This window comes from Rhinoraja longicauda, chromosome 31 (genome assembly GCF_053455715.1).
Source record: "Rhinoraja longicauda isolate Sanriku21f chromosome 31, sRhiLon1.1, whole genome shotgun sequence".
Classification (NCBI taxonomy): domain Eukaryota; kingdom Metazoa; phylum Chordata; class Chondrichthyes; order Rajiformes; family Arhynchobatidae; genus Rhinoraja; species Rhinoraja longicauda.
The window spans coordinates 21,549,965-21,569,875 of record NC_135983.1 but is presented as its reverse complement, the minus strand read 5'-3'; the positions used below and the strand labels follow the sequence as shown (position 1 = coordinate 21,569,875).

Below are 19,911 nucleotides of genomic sequence, written 5' to 3'. Positions count from 1 at the left end.
TGATCAGCCATGATCACATTGAATGGCGGTGCTGGCTCGAAGGGCCGAATGGCCTCCTCCTGCACCTATTGTCTATTGTCTATCCCTGGCTGAAACTGGGGACCCACCGACACTGGGACAACCGATAGAGCCAGGTTCAATCCTGACCTCGGGAGCTGTCTGTGGGTTTCGGGAGTTTGCACATTCTCACAAGTAATAGGAGCAGAATTAGGCCATTCGGCCCATCAAGTCCACTCCGCCATTCAACCATGGCTGATCTCCGCCTCCTAATCCCATTTTCCTGCCTTCTCCCCCATAGCCCTTGACACCCGTTCTAATCAAGAATTTGATTGGATCTCTGCCTTAAAAATGTCCACTGACTTGGTCTCCACAGCCCTCTGTGGCAATGAGTTCCACAGATTAACTCCCCTCTGACTAAAGAAGTTCCTCCTCACCTCCTTTCTAAAAGAGCGCCCTTTAATTCTTAGGGCTCCCTGTGACTGCGTGGGTTTCCTCCGGATGCTCCAGTTTCCTCCCACATCCCGACAATGTGCGGACTTGTAGGTTAATTAGCCTGTGCACATTTGTTTAGGGAGTGGATGCGAAAGTGGGATAACATAGAACTAGTGTGAATGGTGATTAATTGTCAGTGTGGACTCGGTGGGCTGAAGGGCCTGTTTCTATGCTGTTTCTCTAAACATCTACCCCAGTGAGGGTCAGTGTGTGTGTGACCCGTACGCCCAGTGAGGGTCAGTGTGTGTGTGACCCGTACACCCAGTGAGGGTCAGTGTGTGTGTGACCCGTACGCCCAGTGAGGGTCAGTGTGTGTGTGACCCGTACACCCAGTGAGGGTCAGTGTGTGTGTGACCCGTACGCCCAGTGAGGGTCAGTGTGTGTGTGACCCGTACGCCCAGTGAGGGTCAGTGTGTGTGTGACCCATACGCCCAGTGAGGGTCAGTGTGTGTGTGTGACCCGTACGCCCAGTGAGGGTCAGTGTGTGTGTGACCCGTACACCCAGTGAGGGTCAGTGTGTGTGTGACCCGTACGCCCAGTGAGGGTCAGTGTGTGTGTGACCCGTACGCCCAGTGAGGGTCAGTGTATTTTGAAATAATTGACTAAAAACAACATCTTCTTCACCTGAAATGAAAGCTGATATTTACGCAATTTTCAGACCCATAAAATAATTTGTTTTTTGCACATTCACTCTAAAGGCAGGTGTTGTTGAACACTGTGTCAATTGCAGAATACGTAAGAACCAACTCAGAATTCTCTGCCACAGAGGGCAGTGGAGGCCAATCCACTGGATGAATTTAAAAGAGAGTTCGATAGAGCTCTGGGGTTAGTGGAATCAAGGGATATGGGGAGATGTTGGACACAGGTTACAGATTGTGGACGAACAGCCATGATCACAATGAATGGCGGTGGTGGCTCGAAGGGCCAAATGGCCTCCTCCTGTACCTATGTTTCTATCAGATGGACAGTGTATCAGCTAGGAAAATGTCCAGGAAGACATTACTTGTAAATTGCTAATTCATTTTTTTTCTCTCTCTCTCTCTCTCTCTCTCTATCCCCCTCTTTCCCTCCACCTCCCTTCCTCTCCCTCAGGTTTGAATTGCAACATCTACTCGGAATACTGCCTGAATGGAGGCAGGTGTACCCGGAATCCTAATGGGACTGAGGTTTGTCGGTGAGTATGAATCCACACTATCCACACTATATAAGGGTGACAGGGGATCTTATAAGGATGAGAGGGGATCTTATCACAAACGTATAAGATTATTATGGGGTTGGACACATTAGAGGCAGGAAACATGTTCCCAATGTTGGGGGAGTCCAGAACAAGGGGCCACAGTTTTAAGAATAAGGGGTGGGCCATTTAGAATGGAGATAAGGAAAAACTTTTTCAGTCAGAGAGTTGTGAATCTGTGGAATTCTCTGCCTCAGATGGCAGTGGAGGCCAATTCTCTGAATACATTCAAGAGAGAGCTTGATAGAGCTCTTAAGGATAGCGGAGTCAGGGGGTATGGGGAGAAAGCAGGAACGGGGTACTGATTGAGAATGATCAGCCATGATCACATTAAATGGCGGTGCTGGCTCGAAGGGCCGAATGGCCTACTCCTGCACCTATTGTCTATTGTCTATTTACAATGACTGTGTTGACTGAATCCTACTGGTTTGCTTGGTTTGATCCGCCTTCCCTCCTCTCTCCTGCCACGGCTCTTCTTGTGGGAATAAGTTTGAAGTGTTGTCTCTTTTTTAGAAAATAAATCACACCGGCCAGTTTTCATACCACAAGCTAACCCCCAAATAGAAACACGTTTATTTCCTGAAAGTTTTGCTTAGTGATGTTGTTCGAGAGATAAATAGAGGTGAGGGCATAGGTGGCGACTGTATTTCAAATAGAGCTGCGTGATCTTTTACAACCACTTGCAAGAGCTGATGGGGGTCTCAGTTTAACATTTCGTCTCCAAGACATCACCTGCGATGGTACCAGGAACTGCGTAGAACATCGAACAGAGGGGTAAAAGAACGGGCTCCTTGGCCCACCATGTCAGTGCCAAACATGATGCCAAGATCATCTCTTACTATCTGCACGTAATCCATATGTCCCCATCTCCATGTGCCATTCCACAAGCTTTATATCTGCCTCCAACACCAACCTCAGTAGCAGGTTGCAGACCCCCACCAACCTCTCTGAAAAAAAGGCAGCCCTGCACATCTTTAAACGTGGCATCTCTCACTTTAAAGCTATGCCCTCTATTATTTGATTTTTCTATCCTGGAGAAAACGATTCTGACTGTGTACCCTATCTCTATACTTCAGCGCGGTGGCGCGGCGGTAGAGTTGCTGATTTCTTTACAGCTGCAGAGACCTCAGGTTTGATCCTGACTATGGGTGATATCTGAACAGAGTTTGTACGTTCTTCCCGTGACCGCGTGGGTTTCCCCCGGGTGCTCTGGTTTCCTCCCACACTCCAAAGAAAATACAGGCTTGTATGTTAATTGGTTAATTGGTTTTGGTACAAATCGCACCTTAGTGTCCTTAGTGTGCAGGATGATGTTAGGTATCGCTGGTCGGCGCGGACACGATGGGCCGAAGGGCCTGTTTCCGCGCTGTATCTCGAAAAAACACAACTACAGTAAACCTCTCGTAATTTTAACTCAGAGAATTAAGATACATCTCAGAGGATGTCAGCGGATAAATAGATTTATGTTGGGGGCTGTGGGCACAGAGGGTGAAGCCTACAATTAGATGTGATAATGGGATGCCTCTTTGAACCTATGGTGGAAAACATCTCCCTGTAGCTCAGGCACTCAAATTAAAGGGATATAGGACAGAGAGAGAATAGAATCGGGCACGGTGGCGCAGCGGTAGAGTTGCTGCCTTACAGCGAATGCAGCGCTGGAAACCCGGGTTCGATCCTGACTACGGGTGCCGTCTGTACGGAGTTTGTACGTTCTCACCATGACCTGCGTGGGTTTTCCCCGAGATCTTCGGTTTCCTCCCGCACTCCAAAGACGTATAGGTTTGTAGGTCAATTGGCTTGGTAAATGTAAAAAATGTCCCTGGTGGGTGTAGGATAGTGTTAATGTGCGGGGATCGCTGGTCGGCGCGGACCCGGTGGGCCGAAGGTCATGTTTCCGCGCTGTATCTCTAAACTAAGAATATCCTGCTACGTTAAGGAGCCTAGGACTAGCGAGGACTAGCGAGTATAAACACCAGCAAAGGCCAGTTAGGCTTTATGATCTGTTGCTCTGCTGTAGCATTTGGCTGTGGGTAAAATTAAAAGCTGTGGATGTTTCTTTAAAACAGAAGGAATGGGCCCAGGGGAGGGGAAGAGGTGGAGATAATGAAGAGAGGGATGGGGAAAACGACACACTGGGCCTCAAAGACGCTGGTAGTAAACAACACTTGTGGATCTACAAACATTTTGATTCCATCCCCCCACCCCCCCCCTTGCTGAGGCAGGTTGTGCCTTCTGTTGACTGTGGATTGTGCATTGTGTTGCTCCACGTTCTATGTCCAGCCTACACACACACACACACACACACACACACAGCCTCCTCCCCTCCCTCCCTCCCTCGCACGCCAAACTCAGGGCCCATGAGCAATTACCAGACAAAGGACCCAAGCGCTTCTTTCAATGACTGAAAGCCAAGCCACGCCACTCTGCAGAAATTGCCCCCAACACTCCAATCTCTAAATCTGTTTTCTTTCCTTTCTTTCACTGGCTGACAGCTGGAGTTCGGTCGGACTTTGAGGCCTATTGTTAGGTCTCAGATTAATACTGTGTGACTAATCACCGTGTCTGAGGCCTTCTGAGGACGTCTCACTTGCTTTAACTGTTCTTCCCTGGGCTACAATACAGGCACAGATGGACGCACATTCTAATTAGATCCCTCCATTTTCTTTCGCCATCTCCCCCCTTCCCCTCTCCCCCCTTCCCCTCTCCCCCCCCCCCCAAAAAAAAAAAGTAAGAGGGCGGAGTTACTGTTCTTGATGGAAAGAAATGTTTCCCTAATACAGGAGGAGGAAAAGAAAATGTTTGATTGCATTCCAGCTCTCGACATCCTGAGATTTGGTTAACAGCAAGCAGGATTATGCAGTGAAGCACCTTGGCAAATGGCATCCTGCTTCAGCCTGTCTACTGGGACACACAATGTGCTCATTGTACACAACCGAGGCTTGGGCCCTGCCCCACACAGACTCCCTTCCCAATTATAAAGTGCGGTGAAATAGCGATGGAGAAAGAGAGGGAGTGAGCCAAGGTGGCCTAAGCTGTGAAGGGTATTTTATCCATTGTCTCCTCCCTCTCTCTGTCTATCTCTCTTTCCTTTCTTTACCATCTCATCTTATCTGTGGGCTTCTTTCTTTATCTCATTTTCCATTTCTCTCTCTCTCGGTTTTTTTCTCCCTTTCCGTTCACTCCGACCACGTTTTTGTGGATTAGACAGACCACGTGTCTGTCTTTTTCTCCTTTGCTGTTCCAGTCTCTTTCAATTTTTTATATGTTTTTCTGTCTCTCTCTCTCTTCCTTTCTTGTGCTTTATCAGAAACAGGGCCCAAGGGCCCAAGGAAAAAGACGAAGACATTTGGAAATTGGATCATACTCAGCCTAAGTTGGAAGAAAGATGGGAATTAGACTAAGCAGTAATGAGTTTTCCAGATGCTACTCCTCCTCCTCCTCCTCCTCCTCCTCCTCCTCCACCTCCTCCTCCTCCTCCTCCTCCTCCTCCTCCTCCTCCTCCTCCTCCTCCTCTCTCTCTCTCTCTCTCTCTCTCTCTCTCTCTCTCTCTCTCTCTCTCTCTCTCTCTCTCTCTCTCTCTCTCTCTCTCTCTCTCTCTCTCTCTCTCTCTCTCTCTCTCTCTCCCTCTCTCCCTCCCCTCTCTCCCTCCCTCCCTCTCCCCCCACACCCAAATCCTACATATCTTCCCACTCACTAACTTACTTTTTTTTTGGTGTTATCTGTCACTATCACGTCCTCATTCATCACTAGGGGTTGCCAACTTCCTCACTCCCAAATATGGGACAAGGTGACGTCACCGCCCCGCGCCCCACGTGACCTCACCCAGCCAGCGGCCACGTGCTCCCTCTCCACCAATGGCGGCCGCCCGGGTCGAGGGGTTTCTATCACAAGGCCTTTCCCCTATGAACGAGAGAAGTTTAAGGAGACATTTTATAGAGCGGAAGCCACAGTTTCCAGTGGCTTCATGGACTAGAGCAAGAGGACAAGGGGTGTCAACTCAGTTTAAAAGCTTTATTCCCCTTTTATCCCTCCCCCTTCCTTACCTCACCGATCAGCGATCCCCAACACCACCCCACACACACTCGGGACAATTTTACATTTATACCAAGCCAATTCACCTACAAACTTGTACGTCTTTGGAATGTGGGAGGAAACTGAAGATCTCGGAGAAACCCCACGCAGGTCACGGGGAGAAAAGAGACTCTGTACAAACTCCGTACAGACGGCACACCCACAGTCAGGGTCAAACCCGAGTCTCTGGCGCTGTAAGGCTATAGTTCTACTGCTGCACCATTGTGATGGTGAGACTGCGGCCAATTGTAGAGGCTGCCTACTCACCCAGTGGTGATAGACAATAGACAATAGGTGCAGGAGGAGGCCATTCGGCCCTTCGAGCCAGCACCACCATTCAACGTGATCATGGCTGATCATTCTCAATCAGTACCCCGTTCCTGCCTTCTCCCCATACCCCCTGACTCCGCTATCCTTAAGAGCTCTATCTAGCTCTCTCTTGAATGCATTCGGAGAATTGGCCTCCACTGCCTTCTGAGGCAGAGAATTCCACAGGTTCACAACTCTCTGACTGAGAACGTTTTTCCTCATCTCTGTTCTAAATGGCCTACCCCTTATTCTTAAACTGTGGCCCCTTGTTCTGGACTCCCCCAACATTGGGAACATGTTTCCTGCCTCTAACGTGTCCAACCCCTTAATAATCTTATACGTTTGGATAAGATCCCCTCTCATCCTTCTAGATTCCAGTGTATACAAGCCTAGTCGCTCCAGTCTTTCAACATATGACAGTCCCGCCATTCCGGGAATTAACCTAGTAAACCTACGCTGCACGCCCTCAATAGCAAGAATATCCTTCCTCAAATTTGGAGACCAAAACTGCACACAGTACTCCAGGTGCGGTCTCACTAGGGCCCTGTACAACTGCAGAAGGATCTCTTTGCTCCTATACTCAACTCCTCTTGTTATGAAGGCCAACATTCCATTGGCTTTCTTCACTGCCTGCTGTACCTGCATGCTTCCTTTCAGTTACTGATGCACTAGGACACCCAGATCTCGCTGTACGTCCCCTTTTCCTAACTTGACACCATTCAGATAATACTCTGCCTTCCTATTCTTACCACCAAAGTGGATAACATCACACTTATCCACATTAAACTGCATCTGCCATGCATCCGCCCACTCACACATCCTGTCCAAGTCACCCTGCAACCTCATAGCATCTTCCTCACAGTTCACACGACCACCCAGCTTTGTATCATCTGCAAATTTGTTAATGGTACTTTTAATCCCTTCATCCAAGTCATTAAGGTATATTGTAAATAGCTGCGGTCCCAGCACCGAGCCTTGCGGTACCACATTAGTTACTGCCTGCCATTCTGAAAGGGACCCATTTATCCCCACTCTTTGCTTTCTGTCTGCCAACCAATTTTCAGCACAGCACAGACCAGAGATCGGACGGACTGTGGTCCTCAGACCTTTCTCATGCTGCACCGAGCCGTTGCAAGGGAGGAATGAAGCCAGAAGCCAAGGGTTGTTTACATTTCATTTGAAAGTGAAAGTATTTAAGGGTGACACTGTTTGAAGTTGTGCGAAGTGTAGGTGAGAGGCCTCTGCAATGTTTAATCCAGAGACAGGAGCCAATTATTCCCTCCACCCCGGCCGGCGGTGTCGAACATTAACCCGAGGTTAATGGGGTGGGAGAGTATGAGCGAGGAATGAGATCTCTTGTGTAGGAAGGAACTGCAAATGCCGGGTTCTCACCGAAGATGGACACAAAAAGCTGGAGTAACTCAGCGGGTCGGGCAGCATCTCCGGAGAAAAGGAATAGGTGACGTTTCGGGTCGAGACCCTTCTTCAGACCACAGACATGGTGATGCAGGAAAGGGTGATGCAAAGCTCTCGTTGGAGAGAGGAGGAGTACTCCTCCCTTCCTTCCTTCCTCCCTCCCTCCCTCCCTGTAACTTCCTCGTGCTCTGGGGATGGGGAATCAGGTGACTCTCCCAAGACTTGCAAAGATAAACCGTTGCACTGGTGTGAGCTGTGTTCAAAGCAGCTTGATGTTGATGCAGCAGCACCACGGCTCAGGAGGTTACCAAGCGCTGATCAAGCACAGCGAGCAGGACGTGGTGATCACAGCGAAACATGGCCGGTGAGCTGATCGGCAAGTCCCCGCTCATTGAGGTGGTTCCAGCATTGGTGACGACAAGATTGGTGACCCACAGTCTTGTGAGGTGTTGAACTCACGAGATCACCATCTCTCCCTGTGACAGGATTTGAGTGTAGGAGTAAAGAGGCCCTTCTGCAGTTGTACAGGGCCCCGGTGAGACCACATCTGGAGTATTGTGTGCAGTTTTGGTCTCCTAATTTGAGGAAGGACATCCTTGCCATTGAGGCAGTGCAGCGTAGGTTCACCAGGTTAATCCCCGGGATGGCGGGACTGTCATATGAGGAAAGATTGGAAAGACTGGACTTGTATTCACTGGAGTTTAGAAGGATGAGAGGGGGGTCGTCTTATAGAGATGTATAAAATTATGAAAGGACTGGACAAGCAAGATGCAGGAAAAATGTTCCCAACGTTGGGGGAGTCCAGAACCAGGGGCCACACAGTCTAAGAGTAAAGGGGAGGCCATTTAAAACTGAGGTGAGAAAAAACTTTTTCACCCAGAGAGTTGTGAATCTGTGGAATTCTCTGCCACAGAAGGCAGTGGAGGCCAATTCACTGGTTGAATTTAAAAGAGAGTTGGATAGAGTTCTAGGGGCTAGTGGAATCAAGGGATATGGGGAGAAGGCAGGCACGGGTTATTGATTGTAGATGATCAGCCATGATCACAATGAATGGCGGTGCTGGCTCGAAGGGCCGAATGGCCTCCTCCTGCACCTATTTTCTATGTTTCTATCTCCTCTGTTCCTTGCTGTGGTATCAAACATATGGATGAATGACATTGACTTGTTTCTTGCGTACATGAGTGTTTTACCCAGTAATGCCGACACATATCTAGATGTGAGATAAACTGCCATTTAGCTTCAGACTCATTTTGGAACTGCTTTTTCAACTGTTCTATGCTGAAACCAAGATAAAAAATGACAAACAAGGTCCCTGAGTCAGTCCTAGAAACAGTGGGTGTGAGCAGAGAGTAGATGGGGTACATGGGTGAGGCTGTAGTTTAGTTTAGTTTCGTTCAAAGATCTATACTGCGCGGAAATAGGCCCTTTGGCCCACTGAGTCCGCGCCGACCAGCGATCCCCGCACACTAACACGATCCCACACACACTGCAGGGACAGTTTTTCAATTATACCAAGCCATGAACCTGCAACCCTGCACGTGTTTGGAGTGTGGGAGGAGACCGGAGAAATCCCACGCACGTCAGGAGGAGAACATACAAACTCCGTACAGACAGCACCCGCAGTCAGGATCGATCCCGGGTCTCTGGCGCTGTAAGGCAGCAACTCTACCGCTGCGCCACCGCGCCGCCCCCATAAACACCAGCGTAAAGTCCCAGAGCAAACGCTTGGCCCCTCTGATAGCAATGAATAGTTTGAAGGGTTTCAGAATGAGTTATCAGCCTGACGTTGCCACTGCCTGCTGCTGCTGTCTCAGGCAAATTCTATCACCCGGACACCTCAGTCAGTCACCACAGACAAAAGAAACTACTTGCTTCAGGTAGGAAACGCAGTGGCTAATTTGTGCAAAGCTAACCCCATGAACAACAACGTGACCAGACCGTCTAAATTTAGTCATCTTGGCTGCAGCTCTAAACATGCTTGAATGAAGGAGAGAACTGGTTTCTTTCCTCATCTTAAATCATGGGATTTAAAAACCACTTTGGACTTTTCTGACAGTGCGGCACTGCCTCAGTACTGCCCCTCTGTGACAGTGTGGCACTGCCTCAGTACTGCCCCTCTGTGACAGTGCGGCACTGCCTCAGTACTGCCCCTCTGTGACAGTGCGGCACTCCCTCAGTACTGCCCCTCTGGCAGTGCGGCACTGCCTCAGTACTGCCCCTCTGGCAGTGCGGCACTGCCTCAGTACTGCCCCTCTGGCAGTGCGCACTCCCTCAGTACTGCCCCTCTGTGACAGTGCGGCACTGCCTCAGTACTGCCCCTCTGTGACAGTGCGGCACTCCCTCAGTACTGCCCCTCTGGCAGTGCGGCACTGCCTCAGTACTGCCCCTCTGGCAGTGCGCACTCCCTCAGTACTGCCCCTCTGTGACAGTGTGGCACTCCCTCAGTACTGCCCCTCTGTGACAGTGTGGCACTGCCTCAGTACTGCCCCTCTGTGACAGTGTGGCACTGCCTCAGTACTGCCCCTCTGTGACAGTGTGGCACTGCCTCAGTACTGCCCCTCTGTGACAGTGTGGCACTGCCTCAGTACTGCCCCTCTGTGACAGTGTGGCACTGCCTCAGTATGGCTCTGTGAAGGTCAGTAGGACTGGGACTTGGAGGCTGAGCAGTTGGGAACTGGCTGGAACAATCTGTATAGTACTGTGGTGGAGATAAGCGCTGGGAATTCTCGCTACACGCTGGCCTTTCTTAAGCTTGTTTCCTCTGTAGACCCCACTACAGGGCAACTGATATGGAGGAAAGAAAACTGCAGATGCTGGTTTAAATCGAAGGTAGACACAAAATGCTGGAGAAATTCAGTGGTTCAGGCAGCATCTCTGGGGAGAAGGAATGGGTGAGGTTTCGGGTCATCCATTCCTTCTCTCCAGAGATGCTGCCTGACTCGCTGAGTTACTCCAGCATTTTGTGTCTACCTTCGAGGGCAACTGATATGTTTGGTTGGGGAAGATGTGTGCTGAAACGATGTGGAGGTATATAAGCCTGTTGGGGCCTGACAAAGGAACACTAAATGTTGAGCACCCACAGAGGAAGTTGACTGATTGAAAAATAGACAATATTGGTTTTTGGTTAGTTCTCAATTTATATCAGCTAGTAAGTGTAGAAACTGCCAGAAATATCGCTGCTCCTTCTGAATGAGAGAACCCATGCCCCAGTGAGGGTCAGTGTGTGTGTGTGTGTGGGGCCCGTACCACAGTGAGGGTCAGTGTGTGTGTGTGGGGCCAGTACCCCAGTGAGGGTCAGGGTGTGTGTGTGTGGCCCGTACCCCAGTGAGGGTCAGGGTGTGTGGGGCCCGTACCCCAGTGAGGGTCAGTGTGTGTGTGTGGGACCAGTAACCCTGAAATAACAATGGGAGTTTAGTGTTCTCTCTGCAGTCCAGTGGCTGTTGTGAACACCTTGTTATGGGAGCATTATTTCTAATTAATCCTTGCCTTCCTGTGCCTTCTCTCTTAACTCTGCACCCTATCTTAGAGTAAGAGACTAAAAGACTATGCTGGAGAAACTCAGCGGGTCAGGCAGCATCTCTGGAGAGAAGGAATGGGTGACGTTTCGGGTCGAGACTCTTAAGAGACCAAAAGGCTATGCTGGAGAAACTCAGCGGGTCAGGTAGCATCTGTGTAGGTATACAAACAGTCAACGTTTCAAATTGAGATAGGTGAAGGGTCTTTAGTCGAAATGGTGACCGTCCATTTCCCTCCATAGATGCTGCTTGACCTGCTGAGTTCCCCCTTAGCTGTTTGCTTTAGGCAGCAGCCTCTGCAGTCTCCTGCACCTCTCTTGAATAAGGGAACTTGCCAACCTGCACTCTTCCCTTTTCTATTCAGGAGTTGCTTTCACTATTGTGATCCTTGTTCCTTGCCGGCGTGTCTGTGCTGTGGACAGTTCCTCCTTGCTTGGCTGCAACATCTGTCTTCCGAGCTTCTGTCTTCCACTCCGACACGGAGGGATATCTCGAGGCTGTCGTGAAGGATGAGGGAGGCAGGACCTCATTGAGACGTACCGAATAGTGAACGGTCTGGATGGAGTGGATGTGAACAGGATGTTTCCATTAGTGCGAGAGTCTTAAGGCCAGAGGCACTAGCCCCAGAATAAAAGGACGTACCTTTAGAAAGGCGATGGGGAGGAATTGATTTAGTCAGAGGGTGGTGAATCTGTGGGATTCATTGCCGCAGACGGCTGTGGAGGTCAAGTCTATGGATATTTTCAAGGCAGAGATTGATAGATTCTTGATCAGTACGGGTGTCAGAGGTTATGAGGAGAATGGGGTTGAGAGGGAAAGATAGATCAGCCATGATTGTATGACGGGGTAGACTTGATGGGCCGAATGGCCTAATTCTGCTCCTAGAACTTATGAGTGGAGCGAGGAGAGGAAGGGATGGGCTGCCTTGCCTGCGTGTCTCGATCTGTTTGACCAGAGACTCGTGTAGAGAAGGCAGAACTCCCCTGGCCTATGAGGACACACATCAGAGTATGGTTTTGATACAGAGTAAAGACCCATCAAACACGGCCAGTGCAGGAACGACACAGATTAGATGTAAAACGCCCTTTTCCCTGAAGATCGACACAAAAAGCTGGAGTAACTCAGTGGTCAGGCAGTATCTCTGGAGAAAAGGAATAGGTGACATTTTAGACAATAGACAATAGACAATAGGTGCACGAGGAGGCCATTCGGCCCTTCGAGCCAGCACCGCCATTCAATGTGATCATGGCTGATCATTCTCAATCACTCCCTGGACAGTACAGCATGTGTTGAATGCAGAGTTTAGTTTAGTTTAGTTTAGTTTAGTTTAGTTTAGTTTAGTTTAGTTTAGTGTGTTGGCACGTGTCCTGAAGTTAGGGTTGCCAACTGTCCCGTATTAGCCGGGACATCCCATATTTTGGACTAAATTAGTTTGTCCCGTACGGGACCGCCCTTGTCCCGTATTAGTAGGGTTGCCAACTTCCTCACTCCCAAATAAGGGACAAAGGGTGACCCCACGTGCTCCCGCTCCCTTTAGACCAGCATGAACATGATGGGCCAAATGGCCTCCTTTTGTGCGGTACATTTGCTGTGATTTATGGGCAGTTCATTCCATGTGGTATATGGTCATTGGTTAGGGTTGCCAACTTCCTCACTCCCAAATATGGGACAAGGTGAAGTCACCGCCCCGTGCCCTACGTGACCTCACCCAGCCAGCGGTCACGTGCTCCCGCTCCACCAATGGCGGCCACCCGGGCCGGGGGGTGGGTTGCTATGTAACCTCCGTTAGGCGGCGCCTGGGCCTACGGGCCTACTGTCCAGAGCTAAAATGTCGGAAACCTAGAGTGTTGGGACCTAAACTTTCGGGACCTACAGCGTCGGGGCCGACAGGGTCGGGGCCTACAGCATCCGGGCCTACAGCGCCCCCCGGGCCTAATACGGGACAAGGGCGGTCCCATAAGGGACAAAAACAATTTAGCCCAAAATACGGGATGTCCCGGCCAATAAGGAACAGTTGGCAACCCTATCAATGGTCCCATTTCATCAAGCTCAGATCGTGGAGATAGTGGTAATGGGATCATGAAATATCTGGGTGAGATTGTTGATCATGAAGATAAACGGTGTGGAAGCCAGAAAGGGAGAGGATAAAATTACATTTGAAAGGGGAATGTAGGAGGATAACATAGGCAGGGCATGGCCGGCTTGAGTCTGAACCAGGGTCCCAACGTCACCTATTCCTTTTTCTCCAGAGATGCTGCTTGACCTGCTGAGTTACTCCAGCGTGTTGTGCCTATTTTGGGCCTGGCCCTGACCAGACTGCCAGGCTTCAGGCTGGGGTAGGCCTGGCTGGATCCTGTACCTGGGAGCAGGTGTTTCACATCCCCTGTCGCCTGGCTGAGGCCACCACCCGCCATTAACTTGCAGGAATCTGAAACATTTCCACCCGATTAAGCTTCCTTGGCAATGGACACAACCTCATTGACACCGACCGACTAGCTCAGAGAGCGATCACAAAGCAGAGGCGGGGGAGGGGTGACGCTGCTGGCTACCTGTGTAAACAACATTAGAACAGGTCAGGGATCAATCATTAAACTCAGGTGGGGGTTTGGATGCGAGTGTGATTTGGAAGGAAGTATATCATGGGGGGGGGGGGGGGGGGGTAAAGGGATGGAGTTGTGTCAAGTTATTCGCTCTTCAAAGGCCATCACAAGGTTCTGAGCTGAGTTCACATCTTGCTGTGAAGAGCTGTGTCGCGCTAACACTTATGCCAGTAAGGAATCTGAGAATGGAAGAGAGAGTGAGAGAGAGAGAGGGAGATTGCTGGTTTAAACTGAAGATAGACACAAAATGCTGGAGTAACTCACCGGGACAGGCAGCATCTCTGGAGAGAAGGAATGGGCGACGTTTCGGGTCGAGACCCTTCATCAGACTGCCTTCAGACAGGATATGGGGAAGGAGTAAGACAGAGAGAGGGAGAGAGATACTTCTTTCGTATGTCAACTACAACAATCAAAAGTGGCAATTGGTGCTTCAGAGTAACGCAGTCGATGCTTTGCTGCAAATTGTGCCAGTTCTGTCAGACAACCCAGGGTGGACGACAAAGACTTAAAGCAGCTCCCACCCCAGAGAGATACTGGAAATGGGGGAAGGAGTGAGTGAGAGAGGGAAGGTGAGAGGAGGAGGAAGGAGGAGAGAGAGAGAGAGAGAGAGAAGAGTAAAAAGGGAAAGGGCAAGTGTCTGAGAGAGGGAAGGAGTGTGTGTGAAAGAGGAGCGGAGTGAGATAGAGAGTAAGGAATGAAGAGAGGGAACAGTAAATACATTTCTGAAGTGATTCATTGGAACATGAGGCGGGGTGAGGGGGTATGGGGAGAAGGCAGGAACAGGGTAGACAATAGACAATAGGTGCAGGAGGAGGCCATTCGGCCCTTCGAGCCAGCACCGCCATTCAATGTGATCATGGCTGATCATTCTCAATCAGTACCCCCGTTCCTGCCTTCTCCCCATACCCCCTGACTCCGCTATCCTTAAGAGCTCTATCTAGCTCTCTCTTGAATGTATTCAGAGAATTGGCCTCCGCTGCCCTCTGAGGCAGAGAATTCCACAGATTCACAACTCTCTGACTAAAAAAGTTTTTCCTCGTCTCTGTTCTAAATGGCCTACCCCCTATTCTTAAACTGTGGCCCCTGGTTCTGGACTCCCCCAACATTGGGAACATGTTTCCTGCCTCTAACATGTCCAACCCCTTAATAATCTTATACGTTTCGATAAGATCCCCTCTCATCCTTCTAAATTCCAGTGTATACAAACCTAGTCGCTCCAGTCTTTCAACATACGACAGTCCCGCCATTCCGGGAATTAACCTAGTAGTGATTGAGAATGATCAGCCATGATCACATTGAATGGCGGTGCTGGCTCGAAGGGCCGAATGGCCTCCTCCTGCACCTATTGTCTATTGAGAGAGGGGAGATGGGGCAAGAGACAAAAAGGTGAGAGTGAGAGAGAGCAAAGGCGAGAGAGATCGAATACGGAGGGAGGGAAGGGAGAGGAGAGGGGATTGAATAAAAGGGGGAAGGTGTGCCTGTGAAAGAGGGGAGTGAGAGAGAGGATGGAACAGTAAATACCTACATTTCTGAAGAGATTGTAGGCACAATGTGACCTCCTTTCTGTGGCGAGGACCCTTGCATTCCTCTCCTGCGAAGCTCACATGTGGCAGATGGCAGTCGCCACAATTCGGGAGGAGGAGAAATCGAGTGTCAAGCTTAACATTCAGAGCAGGATCAAAGGTCGCAGAGCCATCTGTCCCAGACACTGTTGTCTGTGTTTTTTTTAGTTTCTTTGTGAGTTGCTGAATGTAAGGGCACTTGTAGAGTGAGTTCCTCTGGATCGTCAACCTGGCCCTACTTCAGAAATGCGCAGTGACATTCCAGCAACCACTGAGGCAGGAGTTCCACTGCCACAGGGCTGTGCTTCAAGCCTGGGCCTGGGGCTGCGTCTGGGCCTGGGAGTGGGACTGGAGCTGGCCTGGGCCTGGGCCTGGGGCTGCGTCTGGGCCTGGGGCTGCGTCTGGGCCTGGGAGTGGGACTGGGCCTGGGCCTGGGCCTAGTGGCTGGCACTGGAACTGGGCCGGGGCGTGAGGCAGGGCTTGGGGCTAGTGCTGGAGTTGGGACTGGAGTTGTGGCTCGGCCTAGGCCTCAGGCTGTGGCTATGTCTGGGTCTAGAGCTGAGGCTGTGGCTATGGCTGGGCCTAACCTGAGGCTGTGGTTATGGTTGACCCTCGGCCTGTCTGTGGCTATGGTTTGGGCCTAGATCTGAGGCTGAGGTTGATGTGGGGCCTAGACCTGAGACTGAGGTTTAAATTGATGCCGGACCTATGGCTGAAGCTAGGGCTGGGTGTAGGCCCAAGCCTGGGGCTGTGGTTGGTGCTGGGGGTTGAGATTGGTGTAGTATTTGGGGCTGGGGCTTTGCTGGGCCGTGGACTGGAGCTGTGCTGCTCACTCTGGGGGGCAAGGCCCCTTTATCGGGGCAGATCAAACGAAAGCCAGCTCTGTGCTCAGAAAGAACAATAACCATTCTAACTTGTGTCTTCACTGTTGACCTGATGCATCAGAATCTCCCTTCTCCAGAGGATAGTGGGGAATAACAGGAAATGCCAGCAAATAGGTACAATTTATGTCTTATGTGTACAATGGTCCTTCTTCTCTCTGGCCCTTTACTAATGGAACTGACTCTCGCTATGAGATAGGTTCCATGAAAATTCATCGCCAGTTGGAAGGGAGTATTTTCTCTTTCTACCTTTTGTAACAATCTGATCTTGCTGCTGTAACTCATTAGATTTTAGATTTAGAGGTACAGCGCAGAAACAGGCCTTCGGCCCATCGGGTCCGCGCCGCCCAGCGATCCCCGCACACTAGCACGATCCTACTAGGGACAATTTTACATTTGCCCAGACCAATTAACCTACAACCTGCACGTCTTTGGAGTGTGGGAGGAAACCGAAGATCTCGAGAAAACCCACGCAGGTCACGGGGAGAACGTACAAACTCATTATTGGGCGGCACAGTGGCTCAGCCGAGAGAGCTCCTGCCTCACAACGCCACTGCCCCAGGTTGGATCTTGACCCCGGGTGCTGTCTGCGTGGAGCTTGCCACGTTCTCCCTGTGAGCGCGTGGGCCTCCTCCGGCTGCTCCAGCCTCCTCCCTCATCCTAAAGACATGCGAGTTTGGAGGTTAACCGGCATCTGTAAATCACCCCCTGGGGTGTGTAGGGAGTGAATGGGAAAATGGGATACGCAGAACTAGTGTGGATGGGTGATCGATGGTCAGCATGGACTCGGTGGGCTGAAGGCGCCCTGCTTCCATGCAGCATCTTTCAATCAATCAATCAATCCTCATCTGCTGGAGATTTCATGCCGCTCCTTGTTACGTTCAGATTTGTTGCGTTCAGATTTAACTATCCCAACTTGTTCCTGACGAGCCGACATCACGATATATTCCCTATAAATGTGAGACTGCCCAAATCTCATACCGGCACCAGGTCCCGTTCAGCTGGCATCTCTGTGAGCCCACCTCCGCCACATCCCATCTCTGAAACATCTCAACGTGACAAAATTCATTCCTTACTCTCGTCTCTCCAGCAGAGCCTCGACCTTTCCAATCCCTGTGGTCACCTGCACTTCTCTGACCCACTCAAGCCCTGCAGTTCTGGCCTTGTGTACCCCCCCCCCTCCCCACCCAGCCCCCCCATCCCACACCCCCCATCCCACCCAACCCAGCCCCCATCCACCCACCCCGCCATCCCATCCCCATCCCACCCCACCCAGCCCCCATCCCACCCCACCCCCTCCATCCCACCCACCCCGCCCCCCATCCCATCCCACCCCACCACACCCCCCCCATCCCAACCCGCCCCCGGCCCCAGCCCCCCCCCATCCCACCCCACCCCACTTTACCCACCCCCTCCTTATCCCACCCCACCTCACTCCCCCCCCCACCTCACCCCGCCCCCCATCCCACCCCACCCCTCCATCCCACCCCACCCCCCATCCCATCCCATCCCACCCCACCCCCCCCATCCCACCCCGCCCCGGGCCCAGCCCCCCCCCCATCCCACCCCACCCCACTTTACCCCACCCCCCTTATCCCACCCTACCTCACTCCCCCCCCCACCTCACCCCGCCCCCATCCCACCCCACCTCACTCCCCCCCCCCCACCTCACCCGCCCCCCCATCCCACCCCACCCCACCTCACCCCGCCCCCCCACCTCACCCCGCCCCCCCGCCCACATCCCACCCCGGCCCCAATATTAATCCCTCCACCCCTGGTGCGGAGTCTTCAGCTGGCAAGGCCCTAAACTATGGAACCTCCTCATTAATCTCCAATTCACGTTTACTTCCAATTATGTGCTCCTATTTTCTCGTCACGTGGCCCAATCTCAGTTTGTTAACAATTCTGTCAAGTGCTTTAGAGTGTGTTGGCAGTGCGGGAGGTGCGTAAGTGAATGTTAACGGTGTAATTGGGAGAAATGACCCTTAGTGTGGTGGCAGATTGAAAATAACTGTGTTCCAGTGTTTGCACTGAGCCCACCTCTGTATCTGGCTGTGAACTTGTTGGGGCCGGGCTAACGTACAGGGAGCCCACCCAGCTCCTTGACATATCTTTGTCAAGTTATTGAGTAACTGTGAGGGTTGGCCGGTTGTGTGTGCTCTGGTGTGTGCTCTGGGTATTTTTATCTGGTTCCATGTGTCCGTTATGTGGGAGGCCGCCCGCGTGCGGGGTGTGAAAGACCCTCTCTCTGTGCAGAGCAGCTTCAACGATCAGTCCGGGCTTGGCGGGACGGGGAACGTGCCGGCAGTCTGTGGATTCAGGCTTCGGATCAGGCACAGAGTTTACACTGAGGACAGAGAGTCACATTCCACAGAGAGTGGCTCAGCGGTAGAGCTGCTGCCTCACAGCGCCAGAGACCCAGCTTCCATCCTGACCCCGGGCCCCTGTCTGCGGGGAACTTTTTCGCCTTCTCCCCGCTACCCCCTGGGTTTCCTCCGGTTCTTTCCCGCATCTCGTAGAGGTTCATTGGCCTCTGTAAACTGCCCCTAATATGTGCAGGGAGTGGATGTGAAAGTGGGTAGGAAAATTAACTGCAGACGCTGGTACAAATCGAAGGCATCACAAAATGCTGGAGTAACTCAGAAGGTCAGGCAGCATCTGGGAGAGAGGGAATGGGTGACGTCTCGGGTTGAGACCCTTAAGTGGGACAACACAGAACTAATGTTGACAAAAGGATTTGCAGATGCAGGTTTACCAACAACAAAAAAGCTTTAAAGTGCTGGAGTAACTCTGCGGGCCAGGCAGCATCCGTGGAGCACACGGATCGGCGACATTTGGGGTCGGGACCTTTCTTTAGACTGATTGTCGCGTGGGGGCAGGGGGTAAGAGAGTAGAGAGGTGAGGACTAGTCGTCAGCAGGTGATCGATGGTCGGTGTGGACTCATTGGGCCCATTGTTACCATGGTGCATCTCTAAACTAAACCAAACTCGGGTGCCTATGGAGTAAGGGGTATGAAGCCCGCCTGGCCCTCTCCTCTCCCTCATCCTACCCCCTCTCCATCATCCTGCCCCCTCTCCCACATCCTGCCCCCTCTCCCTCATCCTGCCCCCTCTCCCTCATCCTGCCCCCTCTCCCTCATCCTGCCCCCTCTCCCTCATCCTGCCCCTCTCCCTCATCCTGCCCCCTCTCCCTCATCCTGCCCCCTCTCCCTCATCCTGCCCCCTCTCCCTCATCCTGCCCCCCTCCCACGTCCTGCCCCCTCTCCATCATCCTGCCCCCTCTCCCACGTCCTGCCCCTCTCCCTCATCCTGCCCCTCTCCCACATCCTGCCCCCTCTCCCTCATCCTGCCCCCTCTCCATCATCCTGCCCCCTCTCCCTCATCCTGCCCCCTCTCCCACATCCTGCCCCCTCTCCCTCATCCTGCCCCCTCTCCATCATCCTGCCCCCTCTCCCTCATCCTGCCCCCTCTCCCACGTCCTGCTCTCTGAGCCGGTTCACAGGCCAGTGTAGGCTCCTGCCAGGTCCCCGACATCTCCTCAGAGCCTGGCAGACCCGGGGTACACCGTGGTCATGGGCCCACCAACAGCAAGGCGCCATGCTTCCACAGCACGCTCCAAGCATTCCCTTTGACTTCACTTTCCCTGCCCCTTTGTCCGGCGTTCCCCTGCTGGCCGCGGCCTCGGCAGCTGCTCCCCTCATTACCATGTGCTCCAGCTGCTCCACCCGCTCCCAGCCCCTGATCACACTGAGCAGGTGACGCAAATCTTCCTCCCCATTCTCTCCCAGACTCCTTGTTGCTCTCCCTCTCTTTGTGTCGCCTTCCACTCTC

At 51.9% G+C, this 19,911-nt stretch overlaps 1 protein-coding gene across 1 annotated transcript in view; it reads left to right on the top strand.

The window, feature by feature from the left end:
- Nucleotides 1–19,911, top strand: part of notch1b (notch receptor 1b) — a 118,742-nt gene that overhangs the window by 23,551 nt on the left and 75,280 nt on the right. Inside the window, 1 exon segment of the mRNA XM_078426366.1 lies at nucleotides 1,585–1,666. Within this exon segment, the coding sequence (XP_078282492.1) occupies nucleotides 1,585–1,666 (82 nt within the window).